The 18,600-nt window shown below is 44.0% G+C and overlaps 1 protein-coding gene across 4 annotated transcripts in view; it reads left to right on the top strand.

The window, feature by feature from the left end:
* GRIA1 (glutamate ionotropic receptor AMPA type subunit 1) overlaps positions 1–18,600 on the top strand; it is a 129,534-nt gene that overhangs the window by 47,288 nt on the left and 63,646 nt on the right. For all 4 annotated transcript variants that reach the window (XR_004754365.1, XM_035338586.1, XM_035338584.1 and 1 more), the window contains exons 3-5: positions 9,745–9,984; positions 11,395–11,579; positions 16,449–16,502. Coding sequence is in view for 3 of the 4 variants with exons in the window: in XM_035338586.1 (XP_035194477.1) it covers positions 9,745–9,984; positions 11,395–11,579; positions 16,449–16,502 (479 nt within the window). In the remaining variant the exon portion in view is untranslated. The remainder of the gene's footprint in view (positions 1–9,744; positions 9,985–11,394; positions 11,580–16,448; positions 16,503–18,600) is intronic.

Below are 18,600 nucleotides of genomic sequence, written 5' to 3'. Positions count from 1 at the left end.
AATTAATAATAATGCCCACACTTCCTATGTAGGTGTACAGGATATGGTATTTCCCTGTGTTTCTTTGAAGAAAACACTCCCCATGAATTTTAAAAAAGACATCACTACCAGGAAAGAGAGTCGGTATTTAAGGAACTAGAATGGTCTCTTTTCATTTGCATGAAAATAGGAATTAAAAGCTGGACACACCAGGAATCACACCAGATTGCCCAAGAAGCATTTGGGAGCATGGAAGTCTCATTGCAGAAGGTGTACATGCATGTATTTGTGTTCTGTTATGGTCCTTGGCTGCCTTGAAAAGAAAAAAGATGGAGTGTTAACAAATGAAGTTGTTAATTTCCAGTCTGTTATCAAGAAAGACTTAAAATTAGTTGTGTTAGTTCAGTGGCATGCAAGGATGAGGTTTTATGCACCGTAGCACAAAACAATTAAAAGTTGGAAATTTAGAAGCAGGAGAGGAAAAAAAAATAAAGGCAGAGAGAAAAGGGAAAGGATTATAGGTGCTCACCTCCGGCTGCATGGGGAAAAGCAGGCTTCGGGCATGAGAGCACATCGTCACTGCTGTGAGAACATTTGTGTGTAGTTGACCAGGTTTTGTGACCCAAGCTGCTGTACTGCTGGAGAATGATAGAACCTATTATTCTCCAGCAGGTATGTGCTCTCAGTACGTGTCTTGCATCTTGCTAGTGAAAGCACGGTGCCTGGGAGAGGAAGTGTTGAAAGCCACCATGAAATGTTAGAAGCAGAAAGGAGAGGTCTGCATGCAGGTCAGAACTCAGCACTCCCAAACACTGGTGAGGTCCCAGAGCAGGCACGGAAAGTACTGTATGTAGACCCAGGACTGGAGAAAGTCTCCTGGGCCACCTGGTCACCTACTGTCATTGATCAACAAAGGAGACCTTCCCACTCAGACCTGCTCTCCAAGTACAGCTGTTCCGATTGCTGATAAATGTATTCTCATGTCTCTCCATGGAAATAATCCTGTTCAAAGTTAGTGCATTCTTCAGTCAGCTGCCAAATTGTGAATGTGGTCCTGGTGATGTAACTTACAGTGGCCCCAAAAATATTAATCGGATTGATTAAAAATGGTCAAATGCTCACAAGGTATGATTGTAAAGGAAAATTAAACGTTATTGAGGGGATGGGCCAGGCAGAGAGGCTGATACAGAGTTGCAGCTAAAGATGGCCTTGATTACTATCTTCATTACAAACCTGGAAGAAGGCGTATATATATCATAACTGAACTCCATGCCTGGAGCAGTATTCCAGTAAGGGCCAAAGGAAACATTTTTATGAGCAGGAAATAATCCTAAGAAAATGGAAATGATACAGCAGGGAAAACTTATCCAGACGCTGTTTTCTCAACTGGAGGTAACAACGTGAGTCTCAGGAATACCACAGGGAACACATCAAAGACTGAGAGATCAGTTTGACTTGCAAACTGGCGCATCTGCAAAAACACAGACCAGAGAAAATTTGGGAGTATCTATGCACATATTTTATGAAGCAGAGGACATGGGACCAAAATGATTATTAATGGGATGAAGATTAAGAAAGGATTTAGGTAGATGTTAAAAACCTCCTTCCCCAGTGGAGTTAAACATTAACATTGGAATCGCTTTTCCAGACAATGTCCATAGTCTGGCTTTTGCATTGCAACCTGTAGCCAGTTTCAAGGCAGACACTTATAAAATCCTCAGCAAAACCTGAGGCTTGCACTGAAGACAGTCGCAGACTTAATGTCTAGAAAAATGGCCCTAAACAGATACGATGCATTAGGGAAAGAAAAGAAGCTAGTGAAGACAAAATGCATTTCATCTGCAGTGAGCTCTTCTTTATGTGATGCATTTGCTTTCTGCTACTGCTTATCTCCCACCCCTCACCCCCACTCCCATCTTTTTACACTACTTTAATAATTCATCTCTTACAGGCTGGAATTAAATGTTGTGCTGACCTAAGAACCAGCATGCCATGTACCGTATTAACATGCTGTGGGTTTAGTGCTTTGTTCTTCTCCTCTGTTTCTTGCTTCCCAGCAGAAAGCTGCACTGTGCTATTGTAGTCAGTTTTCCTAGTATAGTACTATTTGCAGAAGGACTGATATAAAACAAAAGGCCATCTAATGAAGCAGCAGAAGCAAAATTAGTTCAACCCTCATCCCTCACCTCCTTTTATAATATAGCTGTCACTTTTCCATTTGTGGTAATCTTGTTTTAATATTTATGACTGCGCTTCAGACATGGAGATTTCAATGAGGATGAATTTTTGGATTTCTTTTTCATTGTAGAAGGTTAGGTTAAAGCAGGATAGCTGGTCTTCCAGAGCCCATGGGGCTGTGGAAAGGCCATGGCTCTGGTACAGGTCACTGGAAAAGCTGAAGGCAGTAGACAACATTAACTGTACATGGCATGAGGGTAGTCATCAGTGCTCAGAATACAGTCTTATTTAGGGACTGTGCAAGCATATAACAAGAAATAGTCACTTACCCCAAGGACTGGAACAGATAGGACTAATGGAAGGCAGTCCTTTCTGCACCTTATAGGCAAGGATCCAAGTCATGATTAGATAGCAAACCTGAAACAGCTGGCACTGAACCTGTTTCCCCTTACACATAATCTGCTAACCACAGGGCTTTCATTAGCCAACCTGTCCCTATTAGAATAACCTGATTCTAGCTGTAGAAGGAATGGGCCTTTGCAAAGGCCAAGTACTGCTTGAGATGGACATCAGATCTTTCCCAGTGGTGTCTCTGTTCTCTTCCTATGGGTTAGTCATCATTTCAAGGCTACCCAGAAAAGACAGTTTGCAAATAATATTTTAGTTAAGGCAACATCCAAGTCTGTAGCTCCAAAAGTCACAGGTCACAGGAGTTACATGTCTATGTCTCCTCTGGATATTTGTCCAGAGCCTGTTAAAAGATCCTCATGATATCAGAGTGTTCTATGTGGGGGATTTGCACATAATGTGTAATCTTCATTCATGTTAAAAGTGCCACCATTGTTGGGAAATTGATCAATTATTGACTGAAACCCCCTCAATATTTTTATGCTTAATTTTCTTTGATTTAATAAAATGATAGCAATTCCTAAGTAACCAAATGTTTAAAAATCAAGCAAAGCAAACAGGGAAAGTCTTGACAAACACCTCAACTTTCCTTTTTTCCTTTTTTCAACAAGTTCAGTGACCTAGTAAAGACCTTTAATATTTGGATTTTCTCTTCTGTTTTGTGGTCTTGTTGGGTAAGAATTGTGTTTCCAGGCTCTAGGAAAAAAAAAGTAAAAGAAGTTCTTAATGGGAAGCACAGGACTGGGAGAGCAATGATTTTCAGTTGGTCCCTTTAAGAGGATAAAGTCATCTTCATATTCCTTGGCCACATCTTCTACCACTATGGCTATAATTCAAAAGCACAGTAAATGCCTGAGAGTCCTGAGGAAAGATTTTTTGTCATGTTGTTAATTTTGGTTGACAAAAGCTCCCATGCCATTTCTGTTTCCTTAAACTCAGCAGCATACAAGAAGCATCCCAAATCCATTTTGATCTCAAGGAAAACATCATTTGCAATCGGGCAAATTATGACTTATTTGTCAGCCATGTAAACTTAACGGAAAAAAAAAAAAAAAAAAATGAAATTCTAACTATAAACAGTGATGAGCAGTTCTTCAGCCAGATTATTTTTTAAATGTGAAGGAAGGAAAGCAGACCTCGATGTAGAAATCAGCAGCGCTTTGCTGCTTCTCATCTGGTCAGAGCAGCAATGCAGGAAAATGATGGAAGGGACCACTCTTCTGTGTCTTTTATATATTTGAAAGAGAAACATATATTTCTTGTGATATCATATCAGCCCAATTTGCAGTTGATCGAATATATGGGACATATCTGCTGTCAGCTATATGCACGCATGGAGCGATGGGGGAGTGTAGAATCTGTTTGGCTTTCCCCTGCTCGAAAAATCTGTGGGAACATGCTGTCGTTGGGATGTGCTGAAGAGATGCGCTCTGGCACCTACGCCACACTGGAGAACTGTGAGGACAAACATTTGGGAGGAAAGCTGAGCTGATCCTAATTGAAGCAGACACTAGTTCTCTTTCATCGAAACTCCACCGGCTTCGCCAACCTGATGTCAGGTTCTCCATCACCGTGTGAGGGTCGCCTCTAGGCAGGGCATGCTAAAAATAAATTACGCATGCACCTCCCCTCCTCTTTCCCACATATGCACACAAATACTCCAAGTGAGCAAAGAAAAGCATGTGGGATCTGCTCCTTGACACCACTGCTGTCAATGAGCTCATTTTGCTGCAAGTGCAGCTCTGGACAAGTGAGGATTCCGGTTCTGTATCCCAGGATTTTTGGGCAAATGCTGAGATGGGGGCTACAGGTATTGTAGGGCTGGCATTCAACAGCTCACAGAGGACAGTAGATTGAGCTGACTATTTTGTTTTCCTCAAAGTTTGGCCACACTTGTCTTGAGATTTTTAGAAAACATCTGTTAATGTGATTTCTGAAGTGAGTGCAAGTACCTGTGTGTGTCAGATTGGGTGGTTTCAAAGATCTCTCATACTCTAAATTTCCAGATTGCCCTTTTCTTTGCCTGCCTGCTTGGGGCATGGAGAGCAGTTTGTTCAGAATCCTCGCAGCATCTGCAGTTGAGCATTACAGAAATGCTTTGCCAGGAGATAGTGCAGAGTCTTCCCTCCTAGAGGCTCATCTGAAGTGACATCCTCCTGGGTGGGAAAGGGCTCTGAGGTCTGGCAGGGACCATCTATGGGTTTTTTGTTGTTGTTTTTTTGGTTGGTTGGTTGATTTGGTTTGGTTTTGTCTCCTTCTGCAACAGAGACTATGAATTGCTTGTGGGGAACATCTGGGGATAGTGCATTTAATCAGTTCTTTTACTGCTGTTGTTGCTCTGGGTATTAGCACTGTCTCTGTTATTCCTGTTCTCTGACAGAGGCACACAGCAGTTGAGTCTCCTGAGAGCTTAAATGCCTTCAACTAAACCTATTATTGACTTCCTTCAGGGGTAACTGGGTGAAACTTAATGGTCCATGAGATACAAGAAGTCAGTAGAAATGATCTAATGTCCCCTTCTAGTCTTAAACTCAGTGAAAATGGTGAAAATTCTGCTTCTAAAGGAAATGGCAGATGAGCAGTTGCCAGGATCTCCTACCGGGCTTCTCCAGCTGTGTCCATGGGAAGCAGCTCCCTTTTTTCACTCCTGTTTGCAGATTCTCAGCAGGATGGCACCATTCTCACTCCTGGAAACCAAATCCTCATTTCCATCCTTGTGTGCAGCCCTTTTGCCTTTCTTCCTCTTTCAGGTCCCAAGACTGGCAGCCCCTCTTTGTGGTAACCATTTCTGAGAGAAACTTCTTGGTGTCCCTTCCGCTTTTACCAAAATTCATATAAGAGATCCATTATATCTGTCATCTGCCTCCCATGGGAATCAGTTCAAACCTTCATTTCCAAATTATCCCTGGCCTTCTGAATGCTGAAATCAGTCTTGTGCAGCTACTTTCTTGCTGACCACTTGACAGCTTTAGCCAAATAGTCTCCCAGAAATTTGTATAGACTCAAAGCGTATCTTTATCTTTCCTCTTCTGCAGAGGAAATATGCAATTTAAAGTAGCAGGCATGTATTTTCTTAGAAGTGTTTGCAAAGGTGGCCAGAGCTGCCTCTCTTCAGCTGCTAGGTAGGTGTCCCATCCTGCTTTCAGTAAAACCAGTGTTTCCTCTCTCAGATTTAAATGCTTTACCTTGAATATTTCCATATGAAAAGGAAACTAGAGAGATATCGCAGGACTAGAAATCCTACAGCCTGGGGATTTCAAGCACGACTGAAGCACGGATGTTTTTCCCTGTCAGAATCCGAGGGCACACCAGCTCCACAGTGGCTCTGTTTCCCCTGAGGGAGAGGGGGGCCTCCTCCGTCTCACCCTACCACATCAGTCACCCTCTAACTAGGTACCAGGAATCTTATGATGTTATTTTGATTTCTATTGTAAGTAACAGTGTTTGAGGAAAGGTCTGAGGAGCTCTCACCTCACCTGGTTGCAACAAGCTCTGCAGAGTTGTGTCCAAAAGCAGCTGGCTGTCACTGAGTTGCCTTTCCAGCATAGCCAGGTGACAGTCAAGTTAATGCCTTTGCTTTTACCTGATTTTGTTTGTGGAATGATAATCTGGGGGAAAAAAAAAATAAAATAAAATAAAAAATAAGCCTCAGCAGTGAGATCCTGTGCCTGGAGAATGAGGGATCTGGGATGGCAGTGGTGCTTGGTGCCAGGAATGTCCCAGCCAGAAACCCGACCAGATCAATTGCAAGACTGCTCAGGACAAATGCAGTTGTACTTGCCATGGTTATCACTCAGTATGAACTATACTTTCTGAGTTTTTATAAGGGAAATCTTTCTGTAATTAACTACAGATTCACTGTAAGATAATAGCAGAGTTACAGCCCAGAATAAATATTATCTGCACTTCTTTCCCTTTGTGCAGCCCAGAGGCCAAGAGTAGCACATGCAAGCCACCACAAATGTCTGCATTTGCATCTACATAAACACTCTTCACTCGTGCTCACATCCTTGGTTTTGCAATTCTGCTGTTGAATACTCCCAGTCTCCTGCCTACAGGTATGAGCTTCAGAGGCTGAACTGTCCAAATTCAACTGTGAATTTGTCTTGTTCTGCAAGAGCCAGCTTGTGGCCATCTCTCTGCTAACAGGTAGTTAGCATGAGGCTTGAAAAGTATGATATTATCACAAGCCAGTTGACCAGAGGAGCTCAACTGCTTAGACTTTTCATCCCACTATGATCTTTATCCCTGTCATATTTCTTAATCTTTTCAGAAAGGCATCAGTCAGAGAACTGTGACTGCGGAGGAGATGATAAGCTTCCTACTGGGAAAACAAAGAGTAGTTTACAATATTTGCTTCCGCTAGTTTAGTTTTATAATAGTTAAGAGAATTTTATGAGGAAGTTGCAGAGCAATAAAACAAGAACAAAATTAATAAATTTGCTTAATAAAACAAGTATAAAGAAAGTCCTCCAACTGCATCTTTGTGCAGCAAATAATTGGCAGCAGCCTCTTTTTAATTCTACTGGGTTAATACACTTGGCATATCTGTAATTTAAAATAGCTCTGAGATATAAACCATTCTGCAGCCACTGCTTTTACATGTTGCCAGGTTCCATCCCAGAAAGGTGGCTGCAGTTCTCCTGCTCTTCATTTATCCAGCTTAAACAACACAACAGTTTCTTTGTTGTTCCTTGGGTGATAACCCTCAGCAAGTCTTTTTTTTTTTTTTTTTTTTTTCCAAATTATCTGCCTTGTCCACAGCCCCTCATGGTCTCAAAATACAAAGCGAGCTCGGGTTCTTTCCAAACATACTAATGATAAAGACTGTTCGTTCTCCCAGTCGGCTTTGGTGCAATCTGTTTCAAACATTGGGATTGATGAGTGTCTCAGAACAGTGTAGGAGGGCTGCCTGAGCGTGACTGAGCCACAGAGTTTAAAAAAAAAAAAAAAAAAAAAATCTGAAAAATAATAGATTCATTTAAAATAGAAAATAAAATTCAAGGAAGCCATGGTTTGACTAAAACAAAAAGCAAGCCAGCCAAGTTTATTGTCTGGATTATTAATTGTGCTGTATTTTTCAGCTGCCCTGAGAATGTCACTTTAATCATTCGTTGAATCTGAAGCCTGGGTCTCCAGAGATCATGTTCTGATCTCTCACATATGGTATATCGCACTGTTCATTAGACCCACTGGTCCAGTCACATGGAAACGCCGTTCAGACTGTTTCTATCTGTATCTGCTACTTTTCTTCCTGAATGTGTCAGTCCCATGATGAGGGCAGTGACTCCAGCTGATACAGACACAATTGCTGATTGCAAAGAGAGACACTGCCGTGAAAATGAAGAGAAGAGGGTTTTATTTCTGTCACGGTTCAGCCTTCAGGAAAAGTCCCTGCCCTGCAGAAATACAAATTTCCTTGGGGGAGGAGGGTGCTGAGGTATTTGAGATAGTGGGCAGCTTGCAGGGGAAAATGTATGGGTAACCCTGGGGACACAGTGCTGGGCTGGGATGACCCAAACCTGGGCTTCTTTCAAGAGCAAGGAAAAATGCTCACCAGTGTCACAAGACACAGTTCTCAGTTCTCAGCAGTCTTTGCTGTTTCAGAAATCTGGCAGCTGGAATTTCACATACCTGGGAGCAGAAACTTGCTTTGCACAGTGGGGAGCAGGATTTCTTGCTCTTCCCTCTGAATATTTGATGCTGGCAGTAGAGAAGTGGGAAACAAGGTGATCTTATCCCGCATGGCTGTAAGCCAGTTGGTGTTGACTTCTGGTCCTCGATGGCGAGACATGGCTTGGACAGAGCCCAGCTAAGCATGGAGCAAGCTCAAATTTAGGAGCCTGTTTTCAGCCACACGTGCAGAAGAGTTTGTACTGGCGGCTACCAGCAGAAACCAGGTCAAGGGATTCCCAAGAAGCGCAGAGCGCTTGCCAGGGGACCCCAAAATGTCACATCCAACTTCTCACCCTGCACTCTGTCTGGTGAGCCGGGGAGCAGGGCGTGAAATGTTGAGTCAGGATAAATGTCACAGCCAAAGGTCTTCAGAGGCAGAGTGACAACAGGAGGAGACACAAGTGCCAGGAGTTCTGACACAGGGAAAATGCTGTCACTGCCACCACCTCCAGCTTGGAGATTTATTGATAGTAAATTAGGATGTGCCATAAACAGGGGTGATATTAAATGAATCTGACTGTCTCAGGGACTAAGTTTTACAACCCAAGGTGTGAGCTTTCTCTCCCTCACTGAGATCCTGAGGCGTTTTTGCAGCAGCTCCCACGATCTCATTAAGTGCTCTCCTGAGGAAGGCTCCGACCCAGGAGAGCCCTCTGTGCAGCAGGCTGCTGGCTGCTGAGATCATATGCAAATATCTGCTGGAGAACATGGTGTGCACCCTCCAGGAGTAGTCGTGGAGACCTCTTGGGTCACCACCATTGCCCCAACAGGTCCACAGCCTTCTCCGCCACAGCTTTGGAGGAAACCAGAAATTACCCAGCAGGTGTCCTCAGGTACCAACGGACCCCTGGTATCAGAGGATCTGACCTCAGCGCCACTATCTCCTGCTTGGGGACAAACCTTGCTGGAGCTGTCGGGTGACTGCATTGAACCTAGGTGACCCTTTGCCCTCTCAGGGTGGTCTCAGCTTCTGAGGCCAAACCCATGGCTTCCTCCTGGGGTCACTGGCCACAAAGGGCTGTGTTGTCATGCACATGCTTTCTTTCTGCTCCATTAATGCAACTGGGGCTGTGATAGCAAGCTCCAGCTGTGGTCTTTCTCCCCCATAATAAAACAGCTCCAGGGGCCAGACATCTGCCATGCCAGGGCTTGGTGAGCCACCATGCTTTTGTTCTCGGGGCTTCCCTTCTTCAGATAATACACTTTTTCCCAGAAGTGGCAAAATCTTCAGCAGAGCCCGGGGGACACTGTATTCCAAATCCCAAATCCTTTCTGCCTATCATAGATAAAGCAGGTCTGTGGAGTTCAAGGGCAGAGCATCCCATGGCCACAAGCCCTGATCTTCATGTGGCACAGGTTTCATTCACCAACCCACGGGGCTCAAGGAAAGTGATTTAGTCCAGACAGGCTGCAGCTTATCTCAGGGAAAATGTTTATTTTGATGGTATCCCTGATGAATCTTCTTGTCCTTCTGCTCTCTGACATTTCTCTCTGCTCCTCCAGTCTGCTCACAGTTCTCCAAGGGCGTCTATGCCATCTTTGGTTTTTATGAGAGGAGGACTGTCAACATGCTCACGTCTTTCTGCGGGGCTCTCCACGTCTGCTTCATAACGCCCAGCTTCCCTGTCGAAACGTCCAACCAGTTTGTTCTCCAGCTTCGCCCAGAGCTCCAGGATGCCCTCATCAGTGTCATCGAACACTACAGCTGGCAGAAGTTTGTGTACATTTACGATGCTGACCGGGGTAAGTCACAAGCACCCCAGGAGAATTACTGTGCAATTATATGTAGTGGTGTAGACAAAGTCTTTGGCTCAAGAAGATGCCCTACTATGGGTTGCTGGAGACTAAGAGGATAGCTAAAGGAAGGGGGAACTTATGCCTTCCCTGTTTTTTATTCTTTTTCTAAATATCCATTACTGACCATTGTGAGGGTGGGACATTGATATATAGAAAAAGCATTAGTCAGAACCAGTAACTCTGGGTTCGTAGAGCTGAACCCAGTAACACAAAAGAAATATTTAATATATAGGAGGTTTGAGTTTCACATGGGTAACTTTTTTATATTTAATAAGTTGCATTTTCATGTCTGTCCAACTCAAGTCCACTGAGTCCCGCATTTTGGCATGTGGACAGCTGCTAAGGTCTCATCTGAGCCCCCATCCCATGGTGATACATGTGTATGTTTGCAGTGGTAGTTTAGAAAACTCCAGGTTCTCTAGTTAGAGTCAGTTGTCTGCTTAAAATAACAAAAGCCTTTGTTGGGTTCTTGGAAGATATTGGCTAACTTTTGAAACCATGGATGAGGCTAGTGAGTCATTGCTTTGTGATTCAATTTCCCCAGCTCTCAGATGCCTCTAAAGCTTGGAGGCTGAGAGCAAAGCAGCTTTGTGAAGGACAGCACAGAGGTAAGGTCATTCACAGCTCTGTCCTGGAAGTTATCATAAGCCCAGGATGACGTTAAGAGGCAAGGATATGATGTAAAAGCATCCCACCCAGCTTTCTGTTGTCTCAAGGGATGGACATGCTCAGTATCCCAACAGGACAGCAGTAGGCGGGGTGGTCTAGCAGCCTGCAAAACAGTGCTATCTGTATCTCTTCTGGAAAGCTGTGGCTGTAATTTAGGCAAGATCCTTTTAAAAATAATGAAGTTTTCCAATGAGGTGCTGCAAGGAGAGACAGGGGCGCTGAATATGACTGTGTATTATGATTGTTAAGGGAGTCTCTAACCCTAACCCCAGGAACATAGAGCCTAAACAGATCAAAAATGAGAAAGGAGCTCTGGCCCATGGGAATGAAGTGATTTGGGTAGTGACAGACAAGAAGACAGGGATTAAAACTCTTATCTGAATCCCACAGTGCGGCCTGATCCACAAGACTGATCTGTCAATTACAAAAGAAAACTAGGCCTGGAATCACCCTATTTTCCTGTGCTAGGACAGAAAAGGCAGGAACCATTAATTCTAGGCCAGCTGTGTGTGGCCAAAATGCTAGACTATTATCTGCTCATTCGAGTTCTACTGTGCTCTTGTAGTTCTATATCCAGCCCAGCATGGGACAGCTATGCAAGCTATCAGAAGGATGGAAAAATGACATTGTAAAGCTACTCCTTGGTTTTTCCTCTATTGTCCTCTTCCCCCTCTCTTCCCATCACAGGATTGTCAGTCCTACAGAAAGTGCTGGACACTGCAGCTGAGAAGAACTGGCAGGTGACAGCTGTCAACATCCTGACGACAACAGAAGAGGGCTACCGCATGCTCTTCCAGGAGCTGGAGAAGAAGAAGGAAAGGCTGGTGGTGGTGGACTGTGAATCTGAGCGGCTGAACATCATCCTCAGCAAGGTAGTGTCACTGTGGGTCTGCTGGGAGGGGGTTGCATGCACTGGAGAAGTTTTTCTTCCCCATTCTTGTCTGACTCATGTCTCATTGCAGGATATCATGTGTGTGTGTGAGCATAGGAGGTATTTTTCCTTTGTATTATTTTGGAAAGTGTAAAATCATATAAGTACTAGCAGCTCCTGTGTATTCATGCTGAGTGAGCTTTGCTGCTTCATGTTTTTTACTTGTCTGACTCCTCTTCTGAGTGCTTTAACTCCCCTTACTCCCCAACAAGTTTGCTTTGTGCTAATTCCTCCAAGCAGTGTGCACAAGACATGTCACTTTCTTATTCTGCTGAGTTTTCTCACGTTTTCCCACCCCCTGTAAATTGGAGTGGAAGTGTGAATTGGCACTGCCAGACTCCTGGTGCTGCAGACTCCATGTGCTGCACCAAATTCTCACAACCAGTGCCAGCAGGAAAGAGATGGAGAAGCTTTATGGCACATGTAGTGTCCTTAGGAGCACTGCCTGCAAATGAGGCTGGAGCCCAGCATTGTCCCAGGGCATGCAGCCTGCATCAGGATCAGATGTTCCCAGCTCCCATAGAGACTTGAAGCAATAGAAGCTAGTTAATTGTCATCCATCTCCTGGCTGTTTTGTCAGCTCAAGGCCAACAGTGTTATACTGCCATGTGGCAGACAGGTATGCAACTCGGCATCCCTGGTTGCATGCCCAGCCTTTTCAGTCTAGATAAATCAGCCAGTATTTTAGACTCATTTTTTTCCCCTCTTCTTCCCTCCATGCCTCTCTTAGTGCTTTCCCTAAGTCCTGAATATGGACTTCTGCGGACAGGAGACCAATGCAAGCTCATGGGCAGGCCTACTCTTGCAGGGTTATGAGTCCCCTCTTCTACTCCAGCCACATCTTTCCCTCTCACACATATACCAAGGTCTTCCCAAGCTGCAAATCCCATCCCACACGGGCCCAGCAGTGCTAGCATCCAGTGCACTGTACCTCCTGCTGTCATACTTCTTATAACCAGCTCACTTACCTCGTGCTTCACACGTCACTTTGTCTAAGCTACCTGTCACCTCCCGTCTCACACTTCAGCTGCTCGCTGTCTGGGGCAAGGACTGCCATTTCATCAGCCTCACAGCTCGGTGACGAGCACAATCCATCCTTGTTGGATGTCTCTGGGTGCTACTCTGTTATAAATCATAACAAAGGAAGCAGCAGGTTTTAACCTCAAAGTAAAGGTAACGCGAAAGAGACACTAGATTATTCTGGAGGGTAAAGCCTTCAAGTCTTCTCTCTGACCGTGCAGCAGCTGCAGTTGAACAAAATCTTTGACAGGACCTGGTAGTGAATTTGCCTTTCTTGCAAGCTTTTGTATAAGGTATATCAGATTTCTAGGGTTAGTAATGTTGCCTTTTCAAGTCTGTTTTTTCTAATAGAAAGCTAAGTTCCATAGTCAGAGGTTATCTAGTTTGCCTAATATGAACAGGAAAAACAGTCTCTATTTCAAACTTCTTCACGTAACAGAAGCAAGAGTTAAATTTACATCTAACTAAAGCTATTTGCATGACCCCTCTCAAAAAAAAAAAATCAAAAAAAAACAACAACAACAACAAACAAACAAAAAACACCACCTCCAACAAAAACTGGTCCAGCTGTTCAGCTGTTTCCAGGGAAATAAGAGATGATGCTGTGTTTTCCTGCATAAAAGAGCAATTCCAACTGATCTCTGTGCCCAGGGGTAACTCTCCTGTTAGGGATAGGGCTGTAGAGAAGATTTTTCTGACCTGTGCAATTTGTTTCTATCCTTGTTTGACTTCTTGTTCTGAGCCCAGAGGGATTTCTGGAGCAGGGGTAGTCATCCCAGTGTAAGCAGGAGATGCCATGTCTCTTGCAACATGTGGATGACTGGAGAGGGGCAAAGATAGAGTTCGGCTCATTATCACAAGAAATTCAGCTGGGACTTAAACTCAGGCTGTCGGCTGTCTCTCAGCTCACCAGCAGCCTCTGCATGGATGTCACTGTTTTGTTTGTCCTGTCTCTTTGAGTGTCTGAGGTGTTCAAAGAGCTGCCTCAGCCTCTCAGGGACATTTTAATGCATTTATCTTTTTCCCTGACAAGCCTGTCTCTGTCTTTTTGTGGCTGTGACTTTGTGCTCCCTGGTGAACAGAGGAGCTGGGGATGGCTGTTAAGCATCAGTCACTCATACATACACAGCAGTGCTGCATACATGTTTAGTTTCTTCTCCACACCACCTGCATGTAACACAGATAACCCCCACTGACTCCAGTGTGGTGGTCCTCCTGCTCCAGAGACCTTAGCTGATGAAGGAGCCAGCACTCAGAGTGTTAATGATACATGGAAAATGACCCAATTTTTTTCTCCTCTGTGTCATGTCTCAAAGGCATGATTTATCTTTGCCAAGGTAACTGTCATTTATGAGCCAGGCTTCGGTTCAGGGCAGGATATCCGTGGGGCTGCTCTGTGTAGCCTTAATGGGATAAATAAGCGGTGGGTTGCATTACATCAAAGCACTATATTGTTTCTTCCTTGTCTCTCATTAAAATGAATAACTGGAATTTCTCCTTTGCTACTGTTTCACTCTGAGAGGATTTCTCTCTAATAGATGTCAAACTGGCCCATTAAGAAGTGGGTAATGAAACCTAGGTGGCCCAAGTGAGCTATCAGCATGCAGCCCAGCACAGCCTCTCACTACGTCCAGCCTAAGTGATAAATGCTATTATAACCTCAGCTTGCTACTGCCATCCGGACACATTAGGACTGAGCAAGCATTTTAAAATAAATTAAGATCACAAATAACTGTGTAAAACACAGGAAGCAAGCCTCATAATTCAGGTGGATGGGATGCAAGATTAACAGCTCAGGGGAAGCTGGTCGGCAGCCCTCTCCGGTTCATCGACTCTGACACCTCATAAAATAACAAAGAGGGAGTTTGGGCAGAAGGAGCCAATGCCATCTATTGTTGACACTGGAGAAACGGGGAATTGGATCATAATTCTTAGGCATCGCTGTGCCCCAGAGATGTTTTTTCCTCCCACAAGTTCTGGGACTTGCTACAAGTCAGTTTCAGTTGTTGAATGGAAGGGGACAAGTTGAGTCTGGTTTTGCTTCTCAGAGCTGGCACTAGAAGATACTCAGATGGAAAATTACCAATAATAAGAACACCTATCTTTGGTATACAGAGTTTTTTTCTGAGTGCTCCAGACTCTTCCGCAGTAGCGATTCTGAGGGAGCCTGTGGGGAGAACCACAGGACAGTGAAGCTGGCGGCGCTGAGATTAGTTGTGTAAGATACTGCTACTAAATGAAGCCTTCATTGGAGTTAATTGCAACCCCTACATTAATGCTGGGAACCAGATGAGTTTTAATGTGCCTACAAGAGCACTTCATCAGAGAAAGGCTAAGGCAGATGAACCAGTTGCACAGAGTAAGTGTCAGCTCATTTATAATCCATTTGGAAATCCCTAAATGGTTGCTCGTGATAATCTGGGAGTGCAGTCCCACGGGAAGGATCAGTCTGTGCATGCATGCCCTGGTCTTTGATGCTTCCCAGACACCTGCTACCAGCCTAGGGTGTGAGAAAAATCCCTGTTAGACTGGTCTCTGGTCAAATCCAGCACGGCAGTGCCTTTGTCATCATTCCGCTATGAGGATCTTTCTGGCATCACTACCATTCCTGCAGATTTTGCCTGAGCATTAGCAATGCAGGCAGTAATTCAGAATCAATTCATATAACAATGGAAATAAAGGGGTAGTGCTGCTGGCAAAGAAACCTTATAGAAACAGCACAATTCCCTGAGAAACTGGCAATTCTTTTTTTTTTTTTTTTAATGTGCTTTTTTTCAGTGTTTTCTTTTTATATTTGGATTGGTTCAAGTGCAGATGATACATGGCTCTAAGTAAACTGGTAAGAATTGAACAGTACTGCTGGAAATCAGTAGAGAGAAATTTCAGTGGAAACCTAGTGCCAACAAGCAGAATGTGATTTTGGCTGTATTCTTTCTATATTGTTTAAATCAAGGAAGAAGAAGACCATCAGGGACCATCTGATCTGTGACCCTCTCCCCCATAATCACAGGCAACCCTATGCAGGTGTTGCCTTTCTACCTAGACAAGGGAAACTTTCCCAGCTACCAAGCTAACATAGGAACTTTCAAACACTACAGATCTGTAAGCAGTTGTATTGATAAAAGAGAACATAGATCTGACTGTACAGGCATCAGGGAGAATGGAGTGTGGCAAAGAGCATATATTGCAACGCCATGAATATGAAGTTATAAATAATCTCAATGAACGTGCAGGGGGAATCCTCTGTTGAGTAACTTGCTCAGGCAGCTTTGTTCTGGAGATGTGGTTTGAAGCTACCCCAATGCACTAAAGGAGAAAAGCTGCCCTATAGCTTGAACCTGCAGGTAAGTGGCTGTGGCTGGGACTCGTGACAAGTGAATGTGCAGAACAGCTCTCTAGTCTTGCTCCATGTTTCAGTTGTGGACACAGGACAAATGGAGTCCAGCTCTCCACTTTGTTCCTTTAGTGCCTATTAAAAAAAATAATAATAATATAGCATTGTTCTTTCTCTTTTTTTTTTTTTTTTTTTTCCTTTTTTTTTTTTATTACTCTCTCTGCCTATAGAACCTACCTGGGAATCTTTTCCGGACTCATTTCAGGCTTGCTTCTCAAATGTCATGTGTGAAGGCGCTGTCCTTCCTCTAACAAGACTCTGAATTTTTATTTTACTATGTCTTCCTCTCCACATCTGAACAGTCTCATTGGGAAAAAATGGGTAGGGAGGGCAGGTAAATGAAGCTTAACTTCCTTAGTTGGTCTATGCTAAATATCCTTGGTTTTGATCTTGCAGATCATCAAGCTTGAAAAAAATGGGAATGGATACCACTACATCCTGGCAAATCTGGTGAGTTGAGTATTGCTTATTTTTCTTACCATCCGCAGTGTTTTCACTGGTATCTCATACTTTGCAAAGCACTATATTTACAGTTACTGAGATTGAAGTATTTTTAAACCATGTTTTAATGGATTTAAAAAAAAATACCAAAGTCCTTTGCAGTATTCTCCTTGTGGTGTTTTCTGTCTTGAGCCAGCAATAATATCTCCAGGGTATCTCCAATGTTGCTAGGACTTTTTGCCTCCAGATTCAATCTGTATCTTTTCAAATCCAATTAAACCAACTGTCAATTAACGCCTGTTGTGATAATGATTTTTTTTTGCATGTCATGGACACCTGAGCTCCTGGCATTGCTCTCCCTGCTCCTTTCAGTTGGGCCACCAAGGAGCTGTTGACTGTTGGTGACAACTTGCATTTCCCAGCTGCTTTCAGCTTCATTTCAGTGTTTCACAGCCAACCTGAAAGCCCCACGAAGAGCAGACTTGTTAATGCTGATGCACCAAGACCCCTCTGACCTTCCAGTGAACAGAAGACATGTAACTATTCTGCAGCTTGGTGCTAAATCAAATCTGACTGTCATGGCTCTAAGGGAACCATTGGATTTAAGGTTTTCTTTAAGGAAAGGGTTGTTCCTTTACTGCAGGGAGGCATTGCCTGAGGACAGAGCTGTGCAGCAGCAGAGCCGTCTTTATGGAGCAATACGCTGTCCTCTCCTGGGTGGTTAAAAAGTTTCTCTGCTTAGGGAGGTTTGGGAAGGGATGAGAGAGGGAATAGCCATTGTCCATGGACCAGACGAGGGATTTCCACAGCACAGCTTCTGTCCTCTCCTCCCCAGATGTGTCTGCCCACTGGGGAGGGCAGCACAGCACGGGCTGGTGCTGGCACCCAGGGACTGACCCGGTCTCCCAAGGACTCCTGCTGTGCAGTCTGGGATCTGTGGGGTCTTCTGTCCCACAGCCCTGGTCCCACACTATGTCATGTCTGTGGGGATGTGGTGTGGTGTCCGTGTAGGGTCTGGAGCTTTCTTCCCTCCCACAGCTGCATCTGTGAGGCAGCACGTCAGGGCCAGGGTAATTAAACTTTAAACTAGCAATTAGTCAAGCAGTTGCTGCTGTTCTCCTTCTCTCAGTCCCAAGATAACTCTGTAATTTACAAGACAAAAATGGCCACATAATTACCCCTCAATGCCCTGCTACTGACCCTGCATTTCTGTGCTGGGTGCCTACCATGTAATTACAAAGTTAAAAATGTTACATTGTGCAGGGGAGACATGCAAACTGCAGAGCAGCCAATAACTCCAGTTGCTCATTTAAAAAAATAAATAAAATAAAAATATTATTTGCTGTAACCCAGGTCCTAGTCCTCAGATGTTTATGAAAGTCCCTTTGTTAAAGTTAAGCAGGGAAGCTATCTGAAGTAGCTGCGGTGCGCATGCCTGTGTGCTTTTATGCATACCCATGCAGAAGGCTAAATGAGAATGATGTCAGCTCTGCTCTTTGCATGGTTTCACAGGGATAAATACATTAAAGGCATGAGGTGGTCTGATACTCAGGTGAGGGAGTTGTGAAGGACATTTCCCTCTGTCTTGTGATACTGCTCTCTCTCACTTTCAGCCTGAGAAAGCAGACTTTTCTCATCTTTAATTTGTTTTCTTAGCCTTTGCAAATGCTGAGAGGACAGAGCTGGCTAGAAGAGGGCTGCATACTCAGCCAACATAAATTATAAATAATTAACTCAGAGCAAAAGGCTTTTCATCTCTTGAGCCCCTCCACAGGGAGATTGTGCCTCCCAGACATGGCTCAGTGGGGGCTGCTTTGGGTGCCCAGGACCCATGGGGTCTGATGTGACTACCAGAAACCACTGTTGCTTGCTATGCTTTTCAAGTAGCTTTGATTTTGCAGGGAGAAGAGGAAGGATGAAGAGAATAAAAACTATTTGTTTTTTTCCTGTTCCTTAAAGCAGCAATGCACAAGAGCCAAATTCCTGAGATAGAAAGGTTAACCAAAAAAAAAAAAAAAAAAAAGGAAGGATAATCAAATAACTTGGGAAAATGATGAGGAAAAGAAAGAAAGAAAGAAAGAAAGAAAGAAAGAAAGAAAGAAAGAAA

Source organism: Oxyura jamaicensis, chromosome 13 (genome assembly GCF_011077185.1).
Source record: "Oxyura jamaicensis isolate SHBP4307 breed ruddy duck chromosome 13, BPBGC_Ojam_1.0, whole genome shotgun sequence".
Classification (NCBI taxonomy): Eukaryota; Metazoa; Chordata; class Aves; order Anseriformes; family Anatidae; genus Oxyura; species Oxyura jamaicensis.
The sequence above is the reverse complement of the archived record's forward strand: the minus strand, read 5'-3'. Positions and strand labels throughout refer to the sequence as shown.